At 42.4% G+C, this 22,335-nt stretch overlaps 3 protein-coding genes across 6 annotated transcripts; 1 reads left to right on the top strand and 2 right to left on the bottom strand.

Moving 5' to 3' along the window:
* Positions 1 to 1,015: 1,015 nt before the first annotated feature.
* On the bottom strand, positions 1,016 to 9,418 carry rcc1l (RCC1 like). The gene is made up of 12 exons (XM_018742041.2): positions 9,158 to 9,418; positions 8,392 to 8,697; positions 8,002 to 8,131; positions 7,756 to 7,884; positions 7,119 to 7,185; positions 6,574 to 6,625; positions 6,118 to 6,202; positions 5,341 to 5,522; positions 4,495 to 4,582; positions 4,008 to 4,181; positions 2,776 to 2,861; positions 1,016 to 1,727 (listed from the first exon to the last, which is right to left on the bottom strand). The coding sequence occupies exons 1-12, from the start codon at positions 9,161 to 9,163 to the stop codon at positions 1,650 to 1,652; spliced, it is 1,383 nt and encodes a 460-aa protein (XP_018597557.1). The 5' UTR covers positions 9,164 to 9,418; the 3' UTR covers positions 1,016 to 1,649.
* A 285-nt stretch (positions 9,419 to 9,703) lies between these two features.
* Positions 9,704 to 19,892, bottom strand: ncf1 (neutrophil cytosolic factor 1). 4 transcript variants are annotated; one of them, XM_029249062.1, is made up of 13 exons: positions 19,166 to 19,892; positions 18,813 to 18,878; positions 16,937 to 17,055; positions 16,352 to 16,432; positions 15,890 to 15,965; positions 13,460 to 13,625; positions 13,081 to 13,139; positions 12,829 to 12,951; positions 11,119 to 11,226; positions 10,876 to 10,993; positions 10,555 to 10,668; positions 10,220 to 10,398; positions 9,704 to 10,090 (listed from the first exon to the last, which is right to left on the bottom strand). In XM_029249062.1, the coding sequence occupies exons 3-13, from the start codon at positions 17,006 to 17,008 to the stop codon at positions 9,960 to 9,962; spliced, it is 1,227 nt and encodes a 408-aa protein (XP_029104895.1). In that variant the 5' UTR covers positions 17,009 to 17,055; positions 18,813 to 18,878; positions 19,166 to 19,892; the 3' UTR covers positions 9,704 to 9,959. The 4 variants fall into 4 exon arrangements, with proteins under 4 accessions (XP_029104895.1, XP_029104894.1, XP_029104897.1 ...); XM_029249061.1 differs by lacking the exon at positions 19,166 to 19,892 and having other exon boundaries at positions 18,813 to 18,968; XM_029249064.1 differs by lacking the exons at positions 18,813 to 18,878; positions 19,166 to 19,892 and adding an exon at positions 17,381 to 17,426.
* Positions 19,893 to 20,207: 315 nt separating this feature from the next.
* Positions 20,208 to 22,278, top strand: polr2j (RNA polymerase II subunit J). Its single transcript, XM_018741915.2, has 4 exons — positions 20,208 to 20,363; positions 20,673 to 20,762; positions 20,866 to 21,040; positions 21,936 to 22,278. The coding sequence occupies exons 1-4, from the start codon at positions 20,311 to 20,313 to the stop codon at positions 21,969 to 21,971; spliced, it is 354 nt and encodes a 117-aa protein (XP_018597431.1). The 5' UTR covers positions 20,208 to 20,310; the 3' UTR covers positions 21,972 to 22,278.
* The last annotated feature ends 57 nt before the right edge of the window (positions 22,279 to 22,335 follow it).

Raw genomic sequence — 22,335 nt, 5'->3', positions numbered from 1 at the left:
ATGTCTAGCATTGAGCTTTTAAACAATACGCAATTCTAATAAGATGCCTATTCGGCTTTATTTCGAAGGACATACCACTGCATTAAATGTTTTTCGGTGCAATGTTAAGTGTGATTATTCAGTTTACTGGTAAGCTACTATGTGGCCTGGCATTAGTGATCAGTAGCAGATGAAGGTGATACGAGGCATGGTTCCGTTAACTATTGTCTCCGTGTTTTAAAACGGCAACTTTCCGAATCCATGACCTGTTCAGGTCAGCGTGGTTCAGTTGTTTGTAGAAGCTGTTGAATTCTAGCTGGATGTCTGGCTTGATTGTTTAAATATTTAGCTATGACTAGATGGATATGAACTGACACCTCTTTCCATTGTTCTTGGTAAGCGTAGCCCTGTAGGTTCTATTTAGGGGTTAATTACAGGTTGGTTACAGTTTAGTGTGTTGTGCATTTCTGATTTTTCAGTCAGCAGGGAGGTTGGACAGGAATAAGTTGTCATGTAAAAGGATCCTGATAAAGTGCATGTTTTATAAGGGTTTTTTTTTTTTTTTTGATGGGATGTATGTCTGGCATTTTACAGCCCTTGAGCCAATGTAAATTAAATTAAATTGCTACATTTTTCTACCCTAGTCAGTATTTGTCACAATGTCATAAAACTTGAGCCAAGAATTTGACATGAAAATGGCCATTTTAAAAAGCTTAAACATGTTTGAATTCCCCTGTTTATGTTGCAACCATGGAACATTCTCTCCTAAGCTTTGGACCTTTATAGTTCATCAAATGCTCAGTGTGTAATGTTACGAAAAGTAGGGCTGTGAGAAAGAATTAAAGCTGCTATGTTTTGAATGTATGATCAAAGAGACTATCCTGTAGGAAGGTGTATATGCTGTGCCCAATTCAAGTTTATTCCACCCACCTGTCACAAGAGTGTGTGTAGGGGTTCATTTTAAAACCCCCTCCTTCCCAAAATTTTGATTCTCTGCAAATTGTGAGGATTTTAAGCAAAAAGTGTGGCAATGGGGAAAAAAAAAATAAATACTTTAATCTGTCTCCAAGTTTGCATCACTGTTCAAAGACTAACCTTTGCTAGCAGTTGACATACTTGTACAGAGGAAATTGCTGTTTTATACATCTTAATTTGATTCTGATCTTTTAGATCCAACCACTCAATTCACAAGCTAAGAATAGGAGAGAAGCCACTGTTGACCAGTATGAGTTAAACACAGGAAGGTCCAAAAAGCAGGTTTGTAGAGGGTAACAAAAGCGCACATTATTTCACAAATGCCAGCACTTGGTTTAGTATTCCCAAATACTAGTTGACTGAGCTGTCCAGAAGGGTTTGTCTAGTGTGTGTTTAACATTTCAACCTTTATTTTACCTTAGTATTGCTGTGATAAGTCTACCATGAGCACAGATGGTGAGGGTGGTGGCAGCAGGAATAACTGAACTACTGTGAAATATCAGTTTTCTTCCAAAGACTGGAATTTCTGGTTCTCCTGCTCTGTACTAAAGTCATTAAATTTACTTTTCTCCTGAAAGACCCCACCAGTGTAATGTAGCCACATCATTCTGCTGCTAGGAGCCACCCCTTGCAAAGAAGGGTGATCCTGGACTTGATAGGGTGCCAGTATCCATCTTCTGTGCAGACCTTTTGGTTCATGTCAGGGACTTGACCAGCGCAACCATGTGGTCGACCCCACAGGCCACATCCAGCACATGCCCTGGGACAGTCACCTGCAACCCATCAAATGCAACATAGTGATGCACAGTAAATCTGAGGGACAAATTCAGCTATGATAGTTTAAATTCATAAGACGATGCTTCTACATTGCTCAGTGGATGACAAAAGGGTTTCAACTGACAAACTGAATAAGTGTTACCTTTTGCAAAGCTAGGCCATTAACAGCTGCAAATCAGTTTAGCTGCTTTACCACTTCTGTTTGTTTTAAGGGGTGCACATTCTAAACTCTTCAACTGCATATATAAGGTTAAATGTATATTTCCCAGATCTATATTATAGCATATTGCTAAATTTGAAAAAGTTGCCAACCTTCCAGATGACCCAATGTGGTCAATACAGGTATTTGCATTGTTCACTGGTTCTGTGTACTAAAACAAACTTGTGTCCTTTTGAAGACCACAGCATGTCCCCCCAAGTAGGTGTGGACAGCTTTGGAAACTACAGCTCAAAACATGTTTATGGAATTAGTCCTTCAAACTTCTGAGAATCAGGGGAGAACTGTGTTTTAATACTACATCTCTAATCTTTGCAGCTGGTCCCTACCTTAACTGCACAAGCTCAGGTGGAAATTACCTCTACAACAGCATGACCTATAGCCAGGAAATCAATGGCTAAAACATTCAAAGAGTTTAGCTAAGATACCTGTCAGCATTCGGTTTGAATAACCAATTCATATACTTATGATGTATGTATACACCGACAAACCACTGTAAATCAGGGACTGACTTTACAAGGGTGAGCTGGCACTAGCCATTCAGTAGAAACCATGCTTTGAATTTTTTTGTCCCAGGCAAGCCTTTAATGGCCATCGCACCTGTGCTAAGGTGTGATGTTTGGGAGGTTAGGTGTATTAAATGCATTTTTGACTTATGATGGGTTACGTTCTGCGAAACTCATTGTAAGTCGGGGACCATCTGCACATACCGAAAAGAACAGAACTGAACTGCAATGTTGACAAAATAATCCCACATATGTTGATACAGGCAATCCACATCCAAATCACTGAGGTGTTTTTGTGGTACAACTAGAACCTTTTCTTACCCGCCAAGGAAAGAACTGGTCATCTGGCTTCCCAATACCCAGGCAACCTCTCACATTCTTACCCCAAACAAAGAGCTCTCCTCTATCTGCAACAGAACACATTCACTGTTAGAACCTGCTTCGTTTCACAGCGTGTTCTGTTTGTTTAGTGTTCAAGCTCCCCATTCCTGGTGAGACTGTTTATAACAAGGAAGCGCAGTCTGCTGTCATGCTGTGCACTTTTGTACCAACTAATCCAGGTGTAGGTTACCTGAAGGCAGTTTAACACATAAATCATCTCTCTAAAGTGAGCGCACCAGACACTCTGGGTGCAGGTCCAACAGTGCACATCTTGTGTTTACAACCACATTCCTAAACACAATGTTGTTGACATTCTTGCTGCTACTGGCAGTTCTTTAGGTGGAGTGACTGAACAGGTAAACAAGCAGCCAAATCAATGTTGCACAAGAGCCTCTGTTGTTATCAGAACAGGAGCTAGTACTTAACCTGAAAGATATAGAAGTACTAAATCATGACCCATGTCCTCATCTGAAGATTACATCGCTTAGATTAAATAAGTGACTCCAGCTAACAACAAATGTAAATCTCAGTCCACACATGAATGCATTTCTCTTCAATCATCAACTCAGATTACATAACCCAGGTCTCAGAGGCAAGCTTTATGGATTGTATATGGATTAATCACAAATACACTGAGTTCTTGTATTACTAACATTTACAAGTTAGGACTTTTGAAAGGTACAGTTTCTATATTTTTAATTGTACTCTAATTTCAAAAATTTGTTGTGGTGTAAACATCACATATGTTTTGGCATCAAGCCATTAGCAGTAAAATGGACCTGAGCAGAGAACATGGGACCAGATTTTAATTTGGCTCACATCTGATGGTTTTGAGTGTTTGTAATCAATAAGATGACAAATGTTGCAGTTACACATAAGTTAGTCAACGACTGGCATTAAGCAGAAATTTGTATGGATTCCAAAAATAAAGTACTTTAAATATAATGTTGAAAGTAAACTTACAGCATATTTTTACTGTTTGAGTTGATTTGGAGAAAAGCATCTAACTGAAATTATTTAATTTATACTTCCTGCATCAGACAAGTAGTTGACAAAAACAGAATCAATAGAAGTATTACTGCAAAACTGTGTGACCATAGCAGAGCTGCTGAAAGCGTTTCCAGTCAATTGGGCCTTGTACAATTCACCTGACACGACACAGAAGGTCTTACCTGTGACAGCTGCAAAGTGGTGAAGTCCACATCGGATCTGAGCGACGCGCACCGAGGGGTTAAACTCAGAGCGCCCGAATAGTGTTAGTGGGATCATCTCTGGGGTTTTTGCTTCTGACAGGTTTGGCCCTTTTCCCAGGATACCGTAGCCCCAGACAAAGACCTCCCCTTTGTCTGTAAACACAAAATCTTTTAATTATCATGGAGAAAGGAAAGACCCTCATTCATCTCATATGACCAAAAAAAAGTGTCCATCTAATCAGGACACAGGAGAAGAATCCAATTCTATTCTGTTTGTCTGAATCTGCAAGTTCAGGCTAACGTCAAGTTCCTCATTTACAAACAGGTGATAAAAATATATATATATATATATATATATATATACACACACACACACACACATATCTGGCATGAAACATCCCTCCAGTCATATGGTGTGTTGGTGAAGTGTTAAGCGTCCACTCTATCATGATCATGCTGGGCTCACCATTCAGAACAGCCACCTGTGTTCCCCCGCATGCCGCCTGCTGCAGCTTGCCCACTCCTTCCAAAGGGAGGTGCCGTGGAGTGCTGAGCTGCGAAAGAAGAGAGTAGAACCGTCAATTATCCCGCATACAGAAACAAGACTGGATCAATAGATATAAGCAGTTAATCTTTAAGATATTAAAATTTGGTTCTGTTATTTACTTACTAGGTTCAGCAGTCTTGGACCTATAGGCAGCTGTTATTCAGAATCTTACTGTACAGATCAACAGATTCCCAGCACGGACAGGTTTGCGTTTTATTAACTACAGCAACAAATCTCACACACTGTACCTAGAAGGTGAAGCGAGCCTCAAGTGAAAATTGCTACTGTAATTATGGAAAATGAGGATCGGCAAGTACAGGGATTAAAACGTGTATTTCTCAGTGCTCAAGAAAGATGCACTCGAGGTGTTTCGGCTCACAAAACAAATGAAAAATGATAATCTGTGTGCAGTGCCATAAAGCCATAGTGTCTCATATTTACTGTGTAAACTTAAAACACTGCTCATATTCAACTTAGCTAATGTACATGTTATATGTTCACTGAATATTATACAGAATTTTTTGTCTACATCACACCACCTGTATAGTCCAATATGCTGACTTTCCCAAAACTACGACTAGGAAGCTGGTAGTATTGTGGTGAAGATGTGATCTGATGACATGAGGATTGTGAGGGCCCACAGCACCCGTGAACAAGGTCATTAACATATAAAAAAAAAAAAAAGTCACCTAAGAAACAAAATATTAATACAATCACATTTCTGGAGGTCTTGGTCAGCCCTACAGCGTCCGACGAGCTTCTTACCTGCAAGTCTTCGGTGACAGCGGACAACTGAAGGTACTCGGAGTTGCCCCAACCAAAGAGAGACCCGTCCTGCGAAACTGCCAGGCTGAGGTCTCCGTATGAGGACACCTGCTGCACCCGCACCCCTGTCAGATCACCCCCCACGGCTACGGGATGGGACGTCATATTGTAATGTCCCAGGCCTGGGGATAAAAGCAAAAGACATTCGGATTATCTTCCATTAAAACACAAAACATTTGTTTCAGCCACTTTATACATTACATATACGCACAAAAATACCAGTAAGCAGAGTTACTAGCAGTAATTTTCAGCCTATCAATGTCAGTTAAAGCACAGAAAAAAATCATATCCAAGCAGAATAAAGATAAATTACGGATTCTAACGACCTGGAAAAACTTTTTTCCTTTACTTTTTCCTGCTCCTTGTGTCTTTATATTATATTTACATAATTAACAAACTAGGTTTGCTTGAGACTTTCATGTCTGCAGCTATGTCTCCTCCTCTTAATGCGATGCATAAATTGTACTTTTGCTGAGATGTACGTCGCTTTGGACAAAAGCGACTGCTAAATGAATAAATGTTAATGTACGTGTGTTCATTTAGCAGACGCTTTTTTCCGAAGCGACGTACATCTCATAGAAAACACGATGTGTTCATCACATTAGCAGAAAGAGAGACACAGTTGCAGACAAGTACAGTTAGTTTGTTTATATGCCGAATTCCCCGTGAGTACTGAACAAGGACACAGTAGCAACGAGGGCTGCAGGGGGGGCTGACCTGTCTGTCCGTCTGCCCCCCACCCACAGGCGTACACCTGGCCCCTTTCAGTCAGGAATAGACTGTGGTCCTGCCCACACGCCACCTGCAGGAGGGAGACAGCACTGCAACTCTTCAGTGCGTTCACACCACCAGCGCTCCACTCAACCGCATGACTCAAAGTCCTTCCATAAAGCTATTTCAGCTCAACTTTCACATTAAACTAGTTCAATAAAACATTTAAATCATAGAACAAAAACATTTATAAATGCTTGTCTTCTGCTATATTTTTATTATATTCACAGCTAGAAAGCGTGATCAGAGCTCAGATTCAAATTCCCATTTGGGTCATTTTACACAGGTGTACATTTCAACACAGCGCAGGAGAACATGAGAACAATTCCCCAAGTAATCTGCACATACAGTCTACTCTAGGTACTCACGCAAGGGCACAGCGGGTCGCAAGAAGCCACTTACCTGAGTGACAGGGCTGTCAAAGCCCTCGATCTTGTGGATGACATGACTGCCGCTGGGGGGGGGATGGATGGATGGATGCAGGCAGGCGTTGAGCTACAAGTGAATCTCAGCCCTCTGGAGAGCTGCTGCCTGGACACTATTTCACTCAGGCTGAGTGACTACAACATTAAAACTGTTTTCTGCGTAATATTAATCTCTACAACAACAATTATCGGCACAAAAACATTTCCGAATTCGTAAATTCAAGCGTATTTTTTGTGTAGCACAAAATCTAGAAATCTCATTTGCACAGTTGGAATTTTTCTTTTAAAAAGTTAGAACGTACCTCAACGTGTCACCTGCCTCGATATGTGTATTTCAAAGAATGACGGAAAAGAGATCAAACTAGGTAGATACCACATATTTAACATACAACTTTTTCACTATATTAAAAATCACACTGTACAGCGCATACTGCAGTCTTAACTAATACGGCTTTAACAGTTCTGTAAAAAGTTATTTAATAGTTATTAGGGCAGGTCCAACGTGGTGTGGATAAAATGTACCTGTAGATTTCTTCCTCCACAATCTTCCTCCCACACTGTCCATATGCATTGTTCCCGAGGCTGAAAACTGCAAATGGGTGAGAAATTGCACCCAAAAAATACTCCGTTATAAGCAGCATTGTTCCATTTGTACAACCTTACACAGAAATGAGATCATGAAAATGAGCATTCTTTTGAATTACAACTCACAATGCTGATATAAATAGTGACGGAGAAAGCATTTTTAATAAAACCAAAACAAAAACTCACTGTGACTATCTAGGACTTCTAACAGCTGCACGTACAGTTCCCTTCAGGTTGGACGAAGATTACATTTACTTATTTAGCAGACGCTTTTCTCCAAAGCGACTTCCAGTGAACTCTGTGTAGTTTTATCAGCCCACACACCTTATTCACCGCAGTAACTTACACTGCTAGATACACTACTTACAATGGGTCACTCATCCATACATCAGTGGAACACACACACTCTCTCTGTCACTCACACACTAGAGGGAACCTGAACAGCATGTCTTTGGATTGTGGGAGGAAACCAGAGCACCCAGAGGAAACCCACACCCTCTTGCAGCACCCAGGCGCTGTGAGACAGCAGCGCTACTCGCTGTACCACCGTGCCGCCTGAACGTGCTCAACATACCTCCCTCTGCATCTGTGAGAACAAGAGAGTGGGCGCGCCCACAGGCCACCTGGACAACTCTCGTCTCCTGCGGTCTAGCCAAGGGGAGGGCGACCGGCGAGGGCTCCAGGACATACTCGTAGCTCTTCTCTGAAGGAGGAGAGCGAGATGGGGCCTTGTATTAAAAACAAAAATTAGCGTCACCTCAGGGCTTCACGCTTAAGTTCCCGAAGCGTGGAAAGGGAGAGAGGGACATCGATCACTTACGACGGTCATGGCAGGAAACCTGGAACCCCAGCTGGGAGTCCTTATTGAGGCCCATACCCCACACTTTGGTCACATCAAGGGTTTTAGAGGACAGTAAAGTGAAGCCGTATCCACAGGCTGCGGATGAGATCTGCGGATGAACGTGCAAACAGAGTTCAGCGCGGGGACCAGCGGTTGGGACAACAGCGCTGCAGCACTCCGCAACTGGATGTCTGTGGAATCCACACGTTTGGGCTCCAACCAACTGTTTTCACTCATCAAGGTTATTAGGGTCTTAAAGTTTAACTGTTTCTCTCACTGGAGATCAGCACCCAGGATCTTCAGCGCACTTTGACACAAGATGAATATATAAGAGCCCAAACTCAACCGGTAAAGCTGCGTAAATGTTACCTGATGCTCGGTCTCCAAGCGGTAAGGGGTGTACTGGTGCTTGCGGCACTTCTTCCTCCCGCTGTCAGGAAGCACAAAGCTGGGGATGCCGAGGGCGCCGGCGTAGCTGAACCCCCAGACAAAGACCTTGTGTTTGGGCCGGTGGCGCCGGCCCGCGTACTGGAACACCGGTCCGCCGCGGCGCTCCTCCTTCGGGTGCTTCGGCGCCGAGCTGCGCGACAGCCACCTTCGGCCCCCCGAGGCGACCCGCTCCACCCGCTGTTCGCACAGCGCTCTTAGAGGGGACAAGGCCACGGCGGCAAAAACCTTCCGCAGCCAGAAACACGTGAAACAAACTTCAGGCACCAACGTATGTTACAAAGGAACGTCTCCCGAATGAACACTTGTGGGTAAAACACTGACTGGCACCACTGGGGTTTTCAATGACACCCTCTGGATATAATATGGGAAGGGACAACTGGTACCCTAGTGGTTCGAGCTGTTGCCTTTTGGACCCAAAAGGTCTCAAGTTCAAGTCTTACCTCCAGCTGTACTGCCCTGGAGCAAGGTATTTATCCTAAATTACTCCAGTAAAAATTACCCAGCTGTTGGTAACTTGTAATTTAATTTCTAATTTAATTACTACGGGAGACTAGTCGTTTGGAGAAACTAAGCATGAGGTAAATGTAAATATATACACACAGAGACGTATTAATAAACACTCTCCCGGCTATGTTTTGTACTGTACTGGAAATATGTATTTATTTATTGTCCCGCAGTTACTTACCAACATTTCGTTGTTGTGTCTGTGACGGACTGCTAAAACACTCGTCGATCCGTTCGCTCTCTCTCTTCTTCACCCGACGCGCCGCTATTTTGTCAGCTTTAAAAACTACACCTATCAATTTCCCGCGAAACTCGTCCAAGAGAACATTTTTCTTCGGACAGCGAGTTCACTAAATGGAGCAAATGCTGAACGTGTGAAAGAGCGTGACAAAAGGAACGCGGCTCAACGAGCGCCGCCATTTCACCGACCTCCGCACTTCCACTTTTGACCTTAAGGGAGGGTTCGGTTACACGCGCGTTCCGCCAGGCGGCGCTACAGTCCGACAAAAGAGACCGGACTGCCGCTTTCTCGCTGCTAGACTGTTGCTTTGGTCCCGCGGGAGGGGAAGAAAAAAAAAAAAAAAAAAAGAAAAGAAAAAAAACGCGGGTGGTTGACCGTGTTGTCACCACGTACAATATTTTAAAAGACATCAGAAAAAGCAAACGACTGTTATATAAACATCCATTTATTTCTGGATTCACAGTACAAAAAAAAAGGTTTCTCTCAAATAAATAAACACTGCCTTGCAAATTCAGCACAGTAATGAAATGCCTTCTGGAACTATTACAGCGCTGTTATACACACACTTCGTACCACTGATGTTGCCAGACACAGGAGCACTTCAGAAAAAAAAGCAGAGGCAGCCAGAACGCGCTCGTACGATTCTTCCATCGGGGTTATAGCATTATTTTAGACCACGTAACACGCAGAGGAATGACGTAGCCACACGATGACAGGTTGAGCAATTTGGGATGACCGCTTCTCAGGTGGTGCTGTGGATAACAACCTTCTTCCGCGTATCCGCCGTGCAGCGCTCCAGGATGAGCTCTGTACTTGGACGGGGAGGTACGATGGGCATCTTTTTGGGCTCCGAAGCAGGCCCAGAAGCGCTCCCTGCAAAGAAAGCCCCGAAGAGTCAACGAATCCATTTCGGTGCCTTCTGAACGCACTTATTTCTGAAAGCCCTGCTCCTGCTGGAAGGTTCGGCTTTAAAGGGGTGCTTCAGAAGACCTTCTGACTTACCGCCCGTGAGCCTCCTGTCCTGCGCGGATGACCCCGCCGAGGCCTTGGGGGCTGCGCGGCCAGGGGAGGAACGAGGGCCGCGCTGTTGCAAGTAGCGCCGGCTGTTCCTGCGGTAGGCGTCCTGGGTGATTCGGTTGCGCCCTTTTGCGTGGATGCTCTTAACGTTACGGATTGTGGACCTGTGGACGGTAGGGTGGAGCGTAGCGTCTGACAGCATGCCGCAGAAATTATCTGAAGCTCGTGGCTTTTTTATAGGCAGAAAATAATCTCTGCAAATGTCACTTTTACCATTTTACCCACACTATACTCTATTCTTGCAGAAATTTTTCAACTACCTTCTGGGTGGGGGTGTCTCCCTTCTGATCATATTCCTGTCGGTGTCTGCCTCCTTCCTTAGTCCAGTTTTGCACAGGAACATGGAGGGATAGTAGCCAGTCTCCTCCCCTTTCCTGACATGGGCATATGACAAAAGCTAGAAGTTTTTCACTGTACTTCTAAATTAGAAGAATTTCAGCACTTGTGAAAAAACTGTATCTGAGGTAGTGCATCCAGTAAGAGTTAGAGTTACAGCTATAGTCTCATCCGCTAGTAGCTTGCTGCATATTATATTCACGCAGTCAGCGCTGCACCAGGAGTGTTTGTGATGCTTTGCATACCTGACCACCCACCAGCCGTCCAGCAATTTGTGGATGACCTCAATAATCTCTCCTGCTTGAAGGGTGAACTCATCTTCTTGAGTGGCGGTATATGCTTTAATGGTTTCATACAACTCCCCTGTGGAAACATTAGTACTCTGAGTAACTGCAGTCCAAGTCTCTTGGGGCTTTATTATGAGAACATTCTGCCACACATTGTGTCTCTAGTAATATGTAGACGTTGTTTCGTAGTATCGGGCCTACCCTCGTAGTTTGGCTCTGGCTCCTCAGCCTCATCAGGTCCCTCCAATGGCTCCAGGTAGGATGCAGGCACCCAGCCACGGCGGGACTCGCACTGGCAGAACCACCAGCCTGAGGGTAGGTTTAGCACCGGAGTGACTTGGCAGCTCATTCTAACCTATCAGTCCTGACCATCATCCCTGACACACATTGCAGACCCTCATCCCATGGAAATCTCATGCAACTTTGTTTTGTGAAAAGGAGGATAAACCCCCTTATTCTGGCCTAGGCTCTACACCTCCAAAACCCTGTCCAGGACAAGTGGTTTGCAAAAGTGAGCAAGACATCAGCATTTAAAACAAGGAGCAACAAAATGAAAGAAAGCGATTTTGAATGCTAAGCTTGGGTATTAGGCTTAGATTTAAATATGGCCAAGATAATTCTAATAGTCCAAAAATGGTTTTGAATTACATTTTCTCTACATTTAAAAGATAAAGCAGGGATAATGCACATCTTGTAAAATGTAACAAAAACAAGTAGTGATTTGTAAATAACTGGTAAACCTTTAGTAGCAATGCATTCTTTATTTTTTCCCTTTTAAATTACATTCAAGATACACAGGACAAGATATCACACCCCATGTGTATATTGCAACAGCTATACACAAGAACAGCCAACCAACCACACCATGAAGCCACAGAGAAAAACATCCAGCATTGTCAACATATCACCATGATTCAAGACCAAGCAGCTTAATTTCCTTCCCTAACCACCACGACCACAGGGTACCAAAATGGTATTTCACCGAAGTTGTCAAGTGGGCACCTCCTTTCATTGGGGTTTCATCGAATTAGGCCCAGGACACCTCCGGAAGGCTCAACAGTGCAATGTGGGGTCCCAGACCCACTCCCCCTACACACACATTAGATGCTCTTCGCCCTCAACAAATACAGCAACTCCACAAACTCAACTACCCCAATTAAACCACAGCTCCATACATACCTTCAAATGCACCACCTTCTCAAACTCAAACTATCCCAGACTACACCATACCTCCATATCTACCAACAAAAAATGCAAATACAGCACTCAACAAACTTACACCAACCTAATTAACAAGGCCACGCCTCCATCCATACCACCAGATCTCACACACACATTGACTGAAACCGCCTGTCCCAAACAGGGCTGCGGTGAACCGGAGCCTAATCCGGCAACACAGGACATAAGGCTGGAGGGGGAGGGGACACACCCAGAACGGGATGCCAGTCCATGGCAAGGCACCCCAAGCGGGATTCAAACCCCAGATCCACCAGAGAGCAGGCACGGGCCAAACCCGCTGCGCCACCACACCTCCGACATACCACCAGATGTCTCCCATTACTAGCACCTGCCACTAATTTTACCAACCACTACACACCTCCCTCCAACTTGTAACCCCAACTACCCTGCTCTCTTCTCAATCATAACCACTGACTTGCCTTCTCAGCAGTCTCAGACAGGTCCTTCACCACCATCTTTAACAAACAGCCTCTAACATCAAATTCCCCCAACAACATAATAGCAGACTTAGCCGCAAACCCCCTAAAACCTACCTTCATGTTACAGGCCTCTGTCCTTTGTACCTGTTGCCTAGTTGACTTGTCACCTTTGCAGCTAAATATTCAACAACATTAACTGGACTAACAGACATCTAAACCTTAATGTGAGATGTAAAGCTGTGTGCATGCTCACCATTAGGATTCTTCTCTATAATCTCCAACATGTCTCCTGCAGACAGGTCCACTTCACGCTTGGAGTTTTTGCTGTAATCTGAAATAGCCCTGTATGTCTCCAGGATAATGGGGCCACTGATCTCTGAAAGCAGTAAAAAAAAAAAAAAAAAAGTGTATGCGGTTCTCCCGTAAACAATAGATACCTTTAAACTAAAACCATTTCTAATCAGAAGTTCTTTAGACAAAACAGAAATGAGGAACAGGGCATTACCAGATGTGTTGTTTCTTGATCTGTCCTTTGACATCAAGTAGGTTTCATTTCTTTTAAACCTAGAAGAAAACCACACACCGACACCTTTTCTGAAGTAACTTACAGTTTTTCCCCACTTATATGGCAAAAATGTTTACAGTGAAGCAATTCAAGATAGGTACCCTGCTCAAGGGTACTGCACCAGAGCCCTGCTTTAACTGGAAACTAAGTAATCTGCTTGTGTACTTAGACACTATGCAGCTCTGTATGTGAAGACACCTCAATGCAATTTAAAAAAAAGGACTGCTCACGGTCAAATTGTGTCCTTGTCTGCTTTTTTGCTGGTTTTGCACGTCTGCCTGCTGTGTATGCATATGTCTGTTAGTGCGTGTGTACTTACGGGTGTGAGGAGGGTGGAATCTCATCATCAGGTCTGACCTGGAAAAAGTCCAACAGCAGCTGGCACCGTGAAATCTTGGGTGGCAGGTTGAGCAAGGAATGGCAGTACTCTGCCAATGTGCCCTGTCTGTTTTCAGTTGTCTTCTGATTGTCAAACCACTTTGGTGCTGGAAATGTGGAAAAAGGAAACATGGTTACTTCTAGTTTGGAGATCATAAAGTGTTTCCATCTCTCTAACTTTCATGGGACATTAATGTTTATATTTCGTTATGATCTTAAACAGTAAACGTTGTCATGTTTGTACGTTACTTTGCAAATCCCGTGAAATCTTGAGAAACTCAAACGTACCCATGAAATAATGTATTTTCCTGTGTGTGGCAGGTGGTGTACACATTTTACAATATAGCCCATGTCAAAACATTCGTAACGGACTCCAACTTCCCTATTTAAAACTGGAAAGAAAATAAAATCCCCTTCCACAACGCTTTATTGACACTGAGGTCACACTCACTGCATTATAGCATACTATGCAAATTTTTAACATACAGTAGATTTCTGAGACTTACATTGGCTACTTTTGAATGGGAGTGAATAACTTTTTTTGATATTAGGTTTCCCTTAATACTTCTTGTTTTTTAATGTATTTTAACGACTTAATTATATTTACATTTATCTGATGCTTTTCTCCAAAGCAACTTAGAATATTAAGGTCACAAGTATTGTATGCTTACAATCATTTACCCATTTATACAGCTGGGTAATTTTACTGGAGCAATTTAGGGTAAGTGCTCAAGGGTACTACAGCCGGAGATGGGGATCGCGCCTGCGACCTTTGGGTCCAAAGACAGTAGCGCTAACCACTACACTACTAGCTGTCCAATGTATCAGCTATATGTTCATTAAGCACCTGAATTTTATTTCTTTTTCCATGTATATAAAAGGTTTTACTGCATCTCCTTTCAGTTTTTATGCTCTGTGTATGTGAAATGTAATCTAGATTGCGTTACATGTCAGGTTACTTAGACGCATATAAATACAGATGTGTTTTAAATTCAACAAAGTGTCCTGATAGAGAGCCATCCGGATCAAGCTGTTGACCTAATTAATAAAACATATAATATTGTACTCAAAGAGCATATACAGCAGTTGTGTTATTTTTTGTATTTTTAAGTGTTTACATAAGCATCCATCCGTTGACCACCAGAGTTCTACAGAAGGGGAAAGTCCATTTTCCAGTTTCAATTTTATGTCAAAAGACACCTGTTTATAGCACCTGCAGAGTATATCTTTTACTGCATAAATGTGTGGAGACTACAAAACATATTAACACACAATTACTGACATGCTACATATCAACTGAGCATTAATTCTATTTGGATAATATTCAGTTACAAAAAGTATTTAAAAAAATTAATCAAATGTAAAGAAAGCAACTGCATCAGGAATACAGTACTTTGTAAGTTTTGGCAACTGTATTAGCAACAGTTTGTAAGTCCAGTGCTTCAGAATCAAAAGCTCTCAGTCTTGGCCTTGTCGTAATAGAGCGAACACCCTCGGTCCCCTAGAGCTGCTGAATGCCTCCCAGCATTCAAACCTTCTCTTTTGGACCTATCCCCCCCGCCCCCCCCCACACAGTCTACTGACAGCTTTGTAAATAAGTCCAATAGAGTGCATGTTTTCCATCATTAGTGGAATACATAAATACAAATGCAAACTGATGCCCAAGTTTACAAGTCTGGATTTTGGACCTTATTGCATATATAAGGTTTTTTCTGGGTTTTTTCAGGTGAGTAAAAATACTTGATAGTGAAACCAAAACAACTGTTTACTTCCTATTAATCAGATTTGACTGGTAGCAGGTGTTTCCTCATAAAAGAGTATAAAGCCAAACAAATCTCTGATTTAAAATATTATTGCTGCCAAATGTAATAGCAAACCTTTTTCAGATTTTTCAGAATGGAACACTCAGAGAAGAGTTTGCTAATATATTAAATTTCTACTTAATTCAGAGTATTTTTATAATGTTGCTTTAAAATATCGCTAATATGCCAGTTATATCTGAGTGCTGAACTAAGACACACACACACACACACATCATCTGAACCGCGTGTTCCATACGGGGTCGCGGGGAGCCGGAGCCTAACCCGGTAACGCAGGGCATAAGGCCGGAGGGGGAGGGGACACACCCAGGACGGGACGCCAGTCCGTCGCAAGGCACCCCAAGCGGGACTCGAACCCCAGACCCACCGGAGAGCAGGACCGTGGTCCAACCCACTGTGCCACTGCGCCACCACGCCCCCCCGAGTGCTGAACTGTACTCTCAAATTTAGTGCAAATTCAGATATTTCAACAAGACAATAGTATTTCAAAGTAAAATGAAGAGATGAATGCGAAATTAATTGCAGGCCATTGTGACAAGTGGTGTCTTTACCAGGCAGGGAGGGAATTATCCTGTCTTTGGGATCAATGTCTCCAGCTTCAATGGGGAACATCTCTTTCAGAGATTTCTAGAACCAAGAAATGAATCCTATTAGTGCAGGACTTGTACCAGTCAAAACACGTACAACGGCCAGACATCCGCTTTCTATTTTACAACTCAGGCCATTTTAAGAGATTCATCTGTGTCTGTTTACCCTTTCGATACATTTCTTTTTCAGTGATAGTATGAGGAACAGACATTTCATTAACTTTCACAATTTCATGTTATTTTCCCACACTTAGTAATTCATTTGAATATGACATTTAACAATTTAATCCATATAATTTTCTGCAAGAGACTGGCTTTCATGTGTGATAACCACAAACAGTTCAAAGAGGTAAAACCAATATAAAACAGAAATGATGAATACAAAGTAAATGGCCTTCGCTAGACAGAGGTAATGCTGTTACTCACATGAAACGTATGAATTTCTGGATATTTCCTGTAGACTAGCTTTTCTGACAGGTCACTCCATTTCACCAGGAACATGTACACCTTCAGAAAATGAACATACATAGTACAGCTCTATTTATTATACAGATATACAGTATATTCATTAATAAAAATGTTTAACTACCAAAGAATTTGTCTTCTGACGAGTGGGGGTAGCCGCAAAAAAAGAAATTTCATATGTATATTAAGGGGGGCGCAGTGGCACAGTGGGCTGGACCGGGTCCTGCTCTCCGGTGGGTCTGGGGTTCAAGTCCTGCTTGGGGTGACTTGCGACAGACTGGCGTTCCGTCCTGGGTGCGTCCCTCCCCCTCCAGCCTTACGCCCTGTGTTGCCAGGTTAGGCTCTGGCTCCCCATGACCCCGAATGGGACAAGCGGTTCAGAAAATGTGTGTGTGCGCATATGTATATTAACAGAGAATTATTAAATTAGAATTAATGTAATCTAAGTATATCACCTGTAAAATACATCCCTGTTTTTCTCATTTTGTTAAAAGTGTGTTTTGACCAATTGTAACGTTGTGCTGGTGTGGCTACTCGTCCACTTACGTAATGATGCCGAGGGAAGAATCTCCTTTCGAAGCCCAGCAGCTCGAGGTGACGGATGTATGTGGGGTCCATGCTGGAGCTGCGTGGAGGAAAAGCTCAAGGCAAAAACTTCAGCGACTCTGAGGAGAGGCAGAGTGTTATATGGTTGTCAGCAAAGACGCAGAAGTGTCCCTGACAGAGGGGTTTTATTCTAAAGCTCCACCTTCCCTCTTTATGTGGTCAGCAGAACCCACAGTGAGCGTTACAAAAAAAAAGGGAAATTCGCCTCATTAAATCACTCTTCGACTTTGTATTTCCTCACAAAAAACTTGAGTTTCTTCCTCGTATTAATGATTTTTACTTTTAAAAAGTTCACTTTGGTTATGAAGCGCTATGTTGAACATACCTTTGAAAAAGAGGTCGCATCTGAGATGAGAAATAGTAGGAAGTGTTTTAATAACATACCACGTAGTACATTCGCGGTGTTTTTTTTCCTTTTTCATTTGCATTTCTCATGTGCGACACAACGGCACTGAAAACCACTTGTTAGCTTATGGTAAATATGAAGGGGAAAAGCATTGTTTCAGACCCATTATCTCATACATATACATGTCTCAACCTCATCCATCCAGATATATCACGTACACAGATATTTCATCACATCGGTTTCAGCAAACTTCTGCTGCAAGGAAACCGCTAAAAATTATGTCAGAATCCATGAGGGGATAATATAAATATATACCCAAATATTTCGTTTGCACTCTCAAAAACATGCAATGTGGGTTCTGTCAATGCAGAGTAACACAGGCAAAATGCTGTTATTATGTTTTAAATACTGTAACAACCTGCGTTACCGTAAGTTTGAGCGGGAAAATGTGTTGCTTGTAAATAGTTGGATTCTGGGTAAACTGGAATTAAGTGTTCAACCGCTGGTGGGACATACGGGGAATATAATATAAGGGGCTGACTGCGTTTGATAGAGGGAAAAGGAGAACGTCTGAGTGTTGCTAAGCAGGTTCGGGGTGCTGGCTTGAGATGAAGGTCTTGGAGAAAAAGGGGTCGTCGGCCCCAACGGTATTATTTCCTTCTGTACCGGTATTCCAATAAACGTTGTCAGTGTGTCTTTTTTTTTATTCGTCCGAACCCAGAGCGCAGTGGACTACAATACTATGTTTTATGTTATTAAAAAATACCACTAGGGTGTTATATTCTCTAAATAACTGCAATGTGTTAAATGGTACTGTTACACACGGATCTTTGAATATATGTACTTGGATGCTACATTGAGTTTATGCCTCCTGGTTTGGATTTTAGTTCATTGAGGAGGAGTTTTCTCCTCCAAAATTTGTTTGGAGGCTTTGCTAAGCCAAAGACTTGTATAAATAAAAACAATGTTACCTTTCTTTGAAACCTAACATATATGTGGATGCCATGGGATTTTTGCAAAAATGATCCCAGAAAAGCCCGTAAACTTACAAAATCCCTTGTAAAGTACAGAGAGGAACCAAAAATAACTTTACAAAAAAAAATCAACATAGCATGTCACCTTAGAGACACAATTTGGTTTGGTCATAACTGCATAGTTCTGCTTTTGAGGTGTTCATACTGTCTCTACATCCTACAATAATGTGTTAAAAGGCAAAATCTGAAAAACATCCTACAGTTTACAGTGGTGCACAAATTTGGTAAAAGACTGCTATTATTGTATTTTTGGTATTGGATATGTTTGGAGCTTACTTGTCATATTATTAAACTGTTACTGACATTTAAATTAGTATCAGTGACTTCCTACAGTTCAGTTTGCTCGGAACAGAAGTAAGCTGGGAGGAAACCAGTCTTACGAAATATTGGTGTATGGGATGTGTCTTAATATCTGAGGGTGAGATGTGTGACTCACGGTAGACCCATCTGGGTCCATTCAAAGGTCGGGATTCCGGCATCCATATCCACTGCTCTTGTTAGGCTGCAAACATAGAAGAACTTGGTGATACCACTCTGACTCACAGAATTTATGCATCTTATGATGACATTACATAATATTACTCTTGTTTGTCTGTACATGTTAGGTTGTAAATGTACATATTTGCTCAAACAGACTGCAGTTCCTGTAACGGACCTTGCAATCTATTACTAATTTTACCTATTGTTGTGCTTCAGTAATTCCTTTACTGGAACAGCAAATGTAGGTGGGAAAACTAAATCACCTGAGGACATACCCGAATGAAAAAATTTTAAACTAGTGATTCTCACCAACAGTCCTGGTCATACATCAGGGAGGCGCAGTGGGTAGTGCTAGCGTCTAGGCTGCGCGGATGGACATGGGTTCAGAAGCAGCTCAGTCTGGGTGGAATTTAAATGGGTTTCCTCCAGGACCTCCGATTCCCTCGCACACTCCCGAAATATGTGTTTTCAGGTGAACCGATAATCCTTCATTGCACATAGTTTGTATAGTTTGCATGTACATAGGTATGCGTTACATGCACCACCTATATGTTTTTCTGCCCTCCTTTTGCTATTAATAATAGTGGTAGATAATTACTGTAAAATGCAATTACCACCAGTGCTTCTTAACTTCAAGTGATGTAACTGATACTTCCTGAAGCAATTAATGGAAAACTGTAGCTCTTAGAAAATTTGACAGATTTCAGAATGAGGTAGCACAAATTAGTAAAGCAGCAGAATTCTGTCCTTAACCAGTGATTCAGATCAAGTGAACTTTATGTATTTCCTCATTGTAAACAGTGGTTAAAAATGTGTTGGAGGAAGAAAGGATCTTGAGCAACCTCACATTGCTTCATTTCAACATACTTTCTGAGATAAACCTGATCGAGTGAAACTGTTAAATCAGATGGTTTATTTAAGTCAGATGCAAGCTGGCAAGGACCTAATAATCTGTTGATTTTACTCTTAGTTATGAGGAAAAGCACATGCAATATTTCCACTAGAGATAGCGTTCATCTGAATTGTCGCTTCAGTATTTTCTCTGGGAAAGAAAAGAATTTTAAGAACCTATCGACAGAAATAAATCTTAAAGAAAAACTTTGATGATCTGAAATATTAAAATACCCCTAGGATCCGCTGCCCAGTATGCTATGGCACAAAGGAGCCGTTTTTATTTTTGCAAGGATCCTCAATGCATTCTGGTTTTATCCTAAGTAAATGCTGTATGACACCACTGCCAACATTTTAGGAGCGCGCTTTAGTTCCGACTTTTGAGTTTTCTTACACGGCAGTACGGCAGGTGTTTTTTTTTTTTTTTTTATTTTAAACTGCGAAACGCTGCCATCTAGCGGCCTTATGTTACGCTGTGTTTTGGCGGCCATATTTATTGACTAAAAGTAAAGTGCTAAATAACGCCGCGTTCGTCTGCTGTCGCACAACTTCGCCGGTAAAAGATGAACGCACCACCAGCTTTCGAGTCATTTTTGCTGTTCGAAGGAGAGAAAAAGTAAGTGGAATACTTGAGCTCTGCAGCTTCGGATGAGGCTTCATGTGATTAGTATTTTTGCGGACAGTGTAGTGTTGCCGGCATGCCAGCCTGGTGGTGAGCTAACGCGGTTAGCTAGCTCTGTATTTCTTTGTCGTATAAGCTCATACATATCATATGGCTCTGCCCTCACGCAGAGTATGTTTTAGCAAGATTTTCTTAACAGGGATGTAAACATCATCTAACAAGATCACGTTGTGGGGGATATTATACTCTAACGCGAACGGTGTGTGTTTGTTTGGCGCGAACGTGCCCACCTCCTCCGTGCAGAATTACAATAATTAAGGACACGAAGGTGCCCAACGCGTGCCTGTTCACCTTGAACAAAGAGGACCACACGCTGGGGAACATCATACGATCGTGAGTACGGCGGACTCGGCAGCAGGTTAAAAGGAGAGTTTTTCGATGTCCTGTGTCACTGTGGCAGTTAGAAAGCTGTGTGTTGAGCTGCGCTCCCCCGCAGGCAGCTGCTGAAGGACCCCCAGGTGCTGTTCGCAGGATACAAGGTGCCCCATCCTCTGGAGCACAAGATCGTGATCCGCGTGCAGACCACGCCGGACTACAGCCCCCAGGAGGCCTTCACGAACGCCATCACTGACCTCATCAGTGAGCTCTCCTTGCTGGAGGAGAGGTTCAGGGTCAGTGTCGTCAGCGACCGACCATTGTTTAATTTCATTGTCGGGAAAACAGCTGTGACGTCATATCAGAATCAGAATTAGTTTTATTGGCAGCACGCTGAAGCACACAAGGAATTTGCTGTGGTTCTAGGTGCCTCCAGTATTTACAGACAAACAGCTGAAACAGAATTACAAAATAACATATTTACAGAGTATAAATACATTTACATTTATTCACTTAGCTGCCTTTCTCCAAAGCGACTTACAGTGGATACTATGTAGTGTTACTAGCCCGCACACCTTATTGAGCAAGGTGACTTACACTGCTAGATACACTACTTACAATGGGTCACATATCCATCCAAATAGTTGTATAAATACAAATAGAGTAAATAAGAATTACAAAAGGTGGATGGATAATGTTGCACTGACAGGAGACCTAGGGGAGTGATGGCCTGAGGAGAAAAAAACTTCTTGTATCTGGTCATTGTGGCAGACAGTGCTCTCTAATGCCTGCCAGAGGGGAGCAGTGTAAAGAGTTTGTGCCCCAGGCATGTGGAATCAGTAATATGTGATGTCAGGTGTTAATGGATTGCCTTACACAAGCTGTGGTATGATTATTAATGGGGCAGCAAAGGGTGTAGTGGTTAGAAGCACTGCGAGTCAAAGGACCCAGGTTTGAATCCTACCTCCTGCTGTCGTACCCTTGAGCGAGATACTTTCCCTAACATTTCTCTAATAAAAAAGCCCTGCAGTATAAGTTGCTAAACCATTTGAGGTTGCTTTGGAGAAAAGCATCAGCTAAGTGAATAATTAAGGGAACTTTTTCCATTGGTAATAATTCTGATTTGAATAAGCTGCTTGACTTTAAAAACATTGGTGTTTTTTTAATGATATCTTTGCTTTGTTTGTGCAGGTAGCCATCAAGGACAAGCAAGAAGGGATTGAATGAATGAAGAGATTTGTTGAGTAAATGAATGAAGGGATAGATGTTCTTTGTTATGGAGGGCCTGTTGGATTTCAGCCAAGTGCTTCTCTGTAGCTCTTCAGATAATACAAAAACCATAAGAGTGATGTTGCTGGATGTGGCAAAGCTTGCGGTGTGACTGTTAATTATGATTCTGTAAATTTGAAAAATGTTTCTGGTGCACAGTACAAGAACTTTGCAGAAAGCAAAGCCACTTTTTTCCGTAACATAATTGCCTTTGTTATAATCTTTGTTTTATTGTTCTCAATGTTTTGAATAAAACAGTTGAAACTAGCATTGCCTGTTGCTGTTGTAAAATTGTAAATGTGCGGCTCGAAAGACACGTGAC

This window comes from Scleropages formosus, chromosome 25, assembly GCF_900964775.1.
Source record: "Scleropages formosus chromosome 25, fSclFor1.1, whole genome shotgun sequence".
Lineage (NCBI taxonomy): Eukaryota > Metazoa > Chordata > Actinopteri > Osteoglossiformes > Osteoglossidae > Scleropages > Scleropages formosus.
Note: the sequence above shows the minus strand (reverse complement) of the source record. Positions and strands in the feature narration are given on the sequence as shown.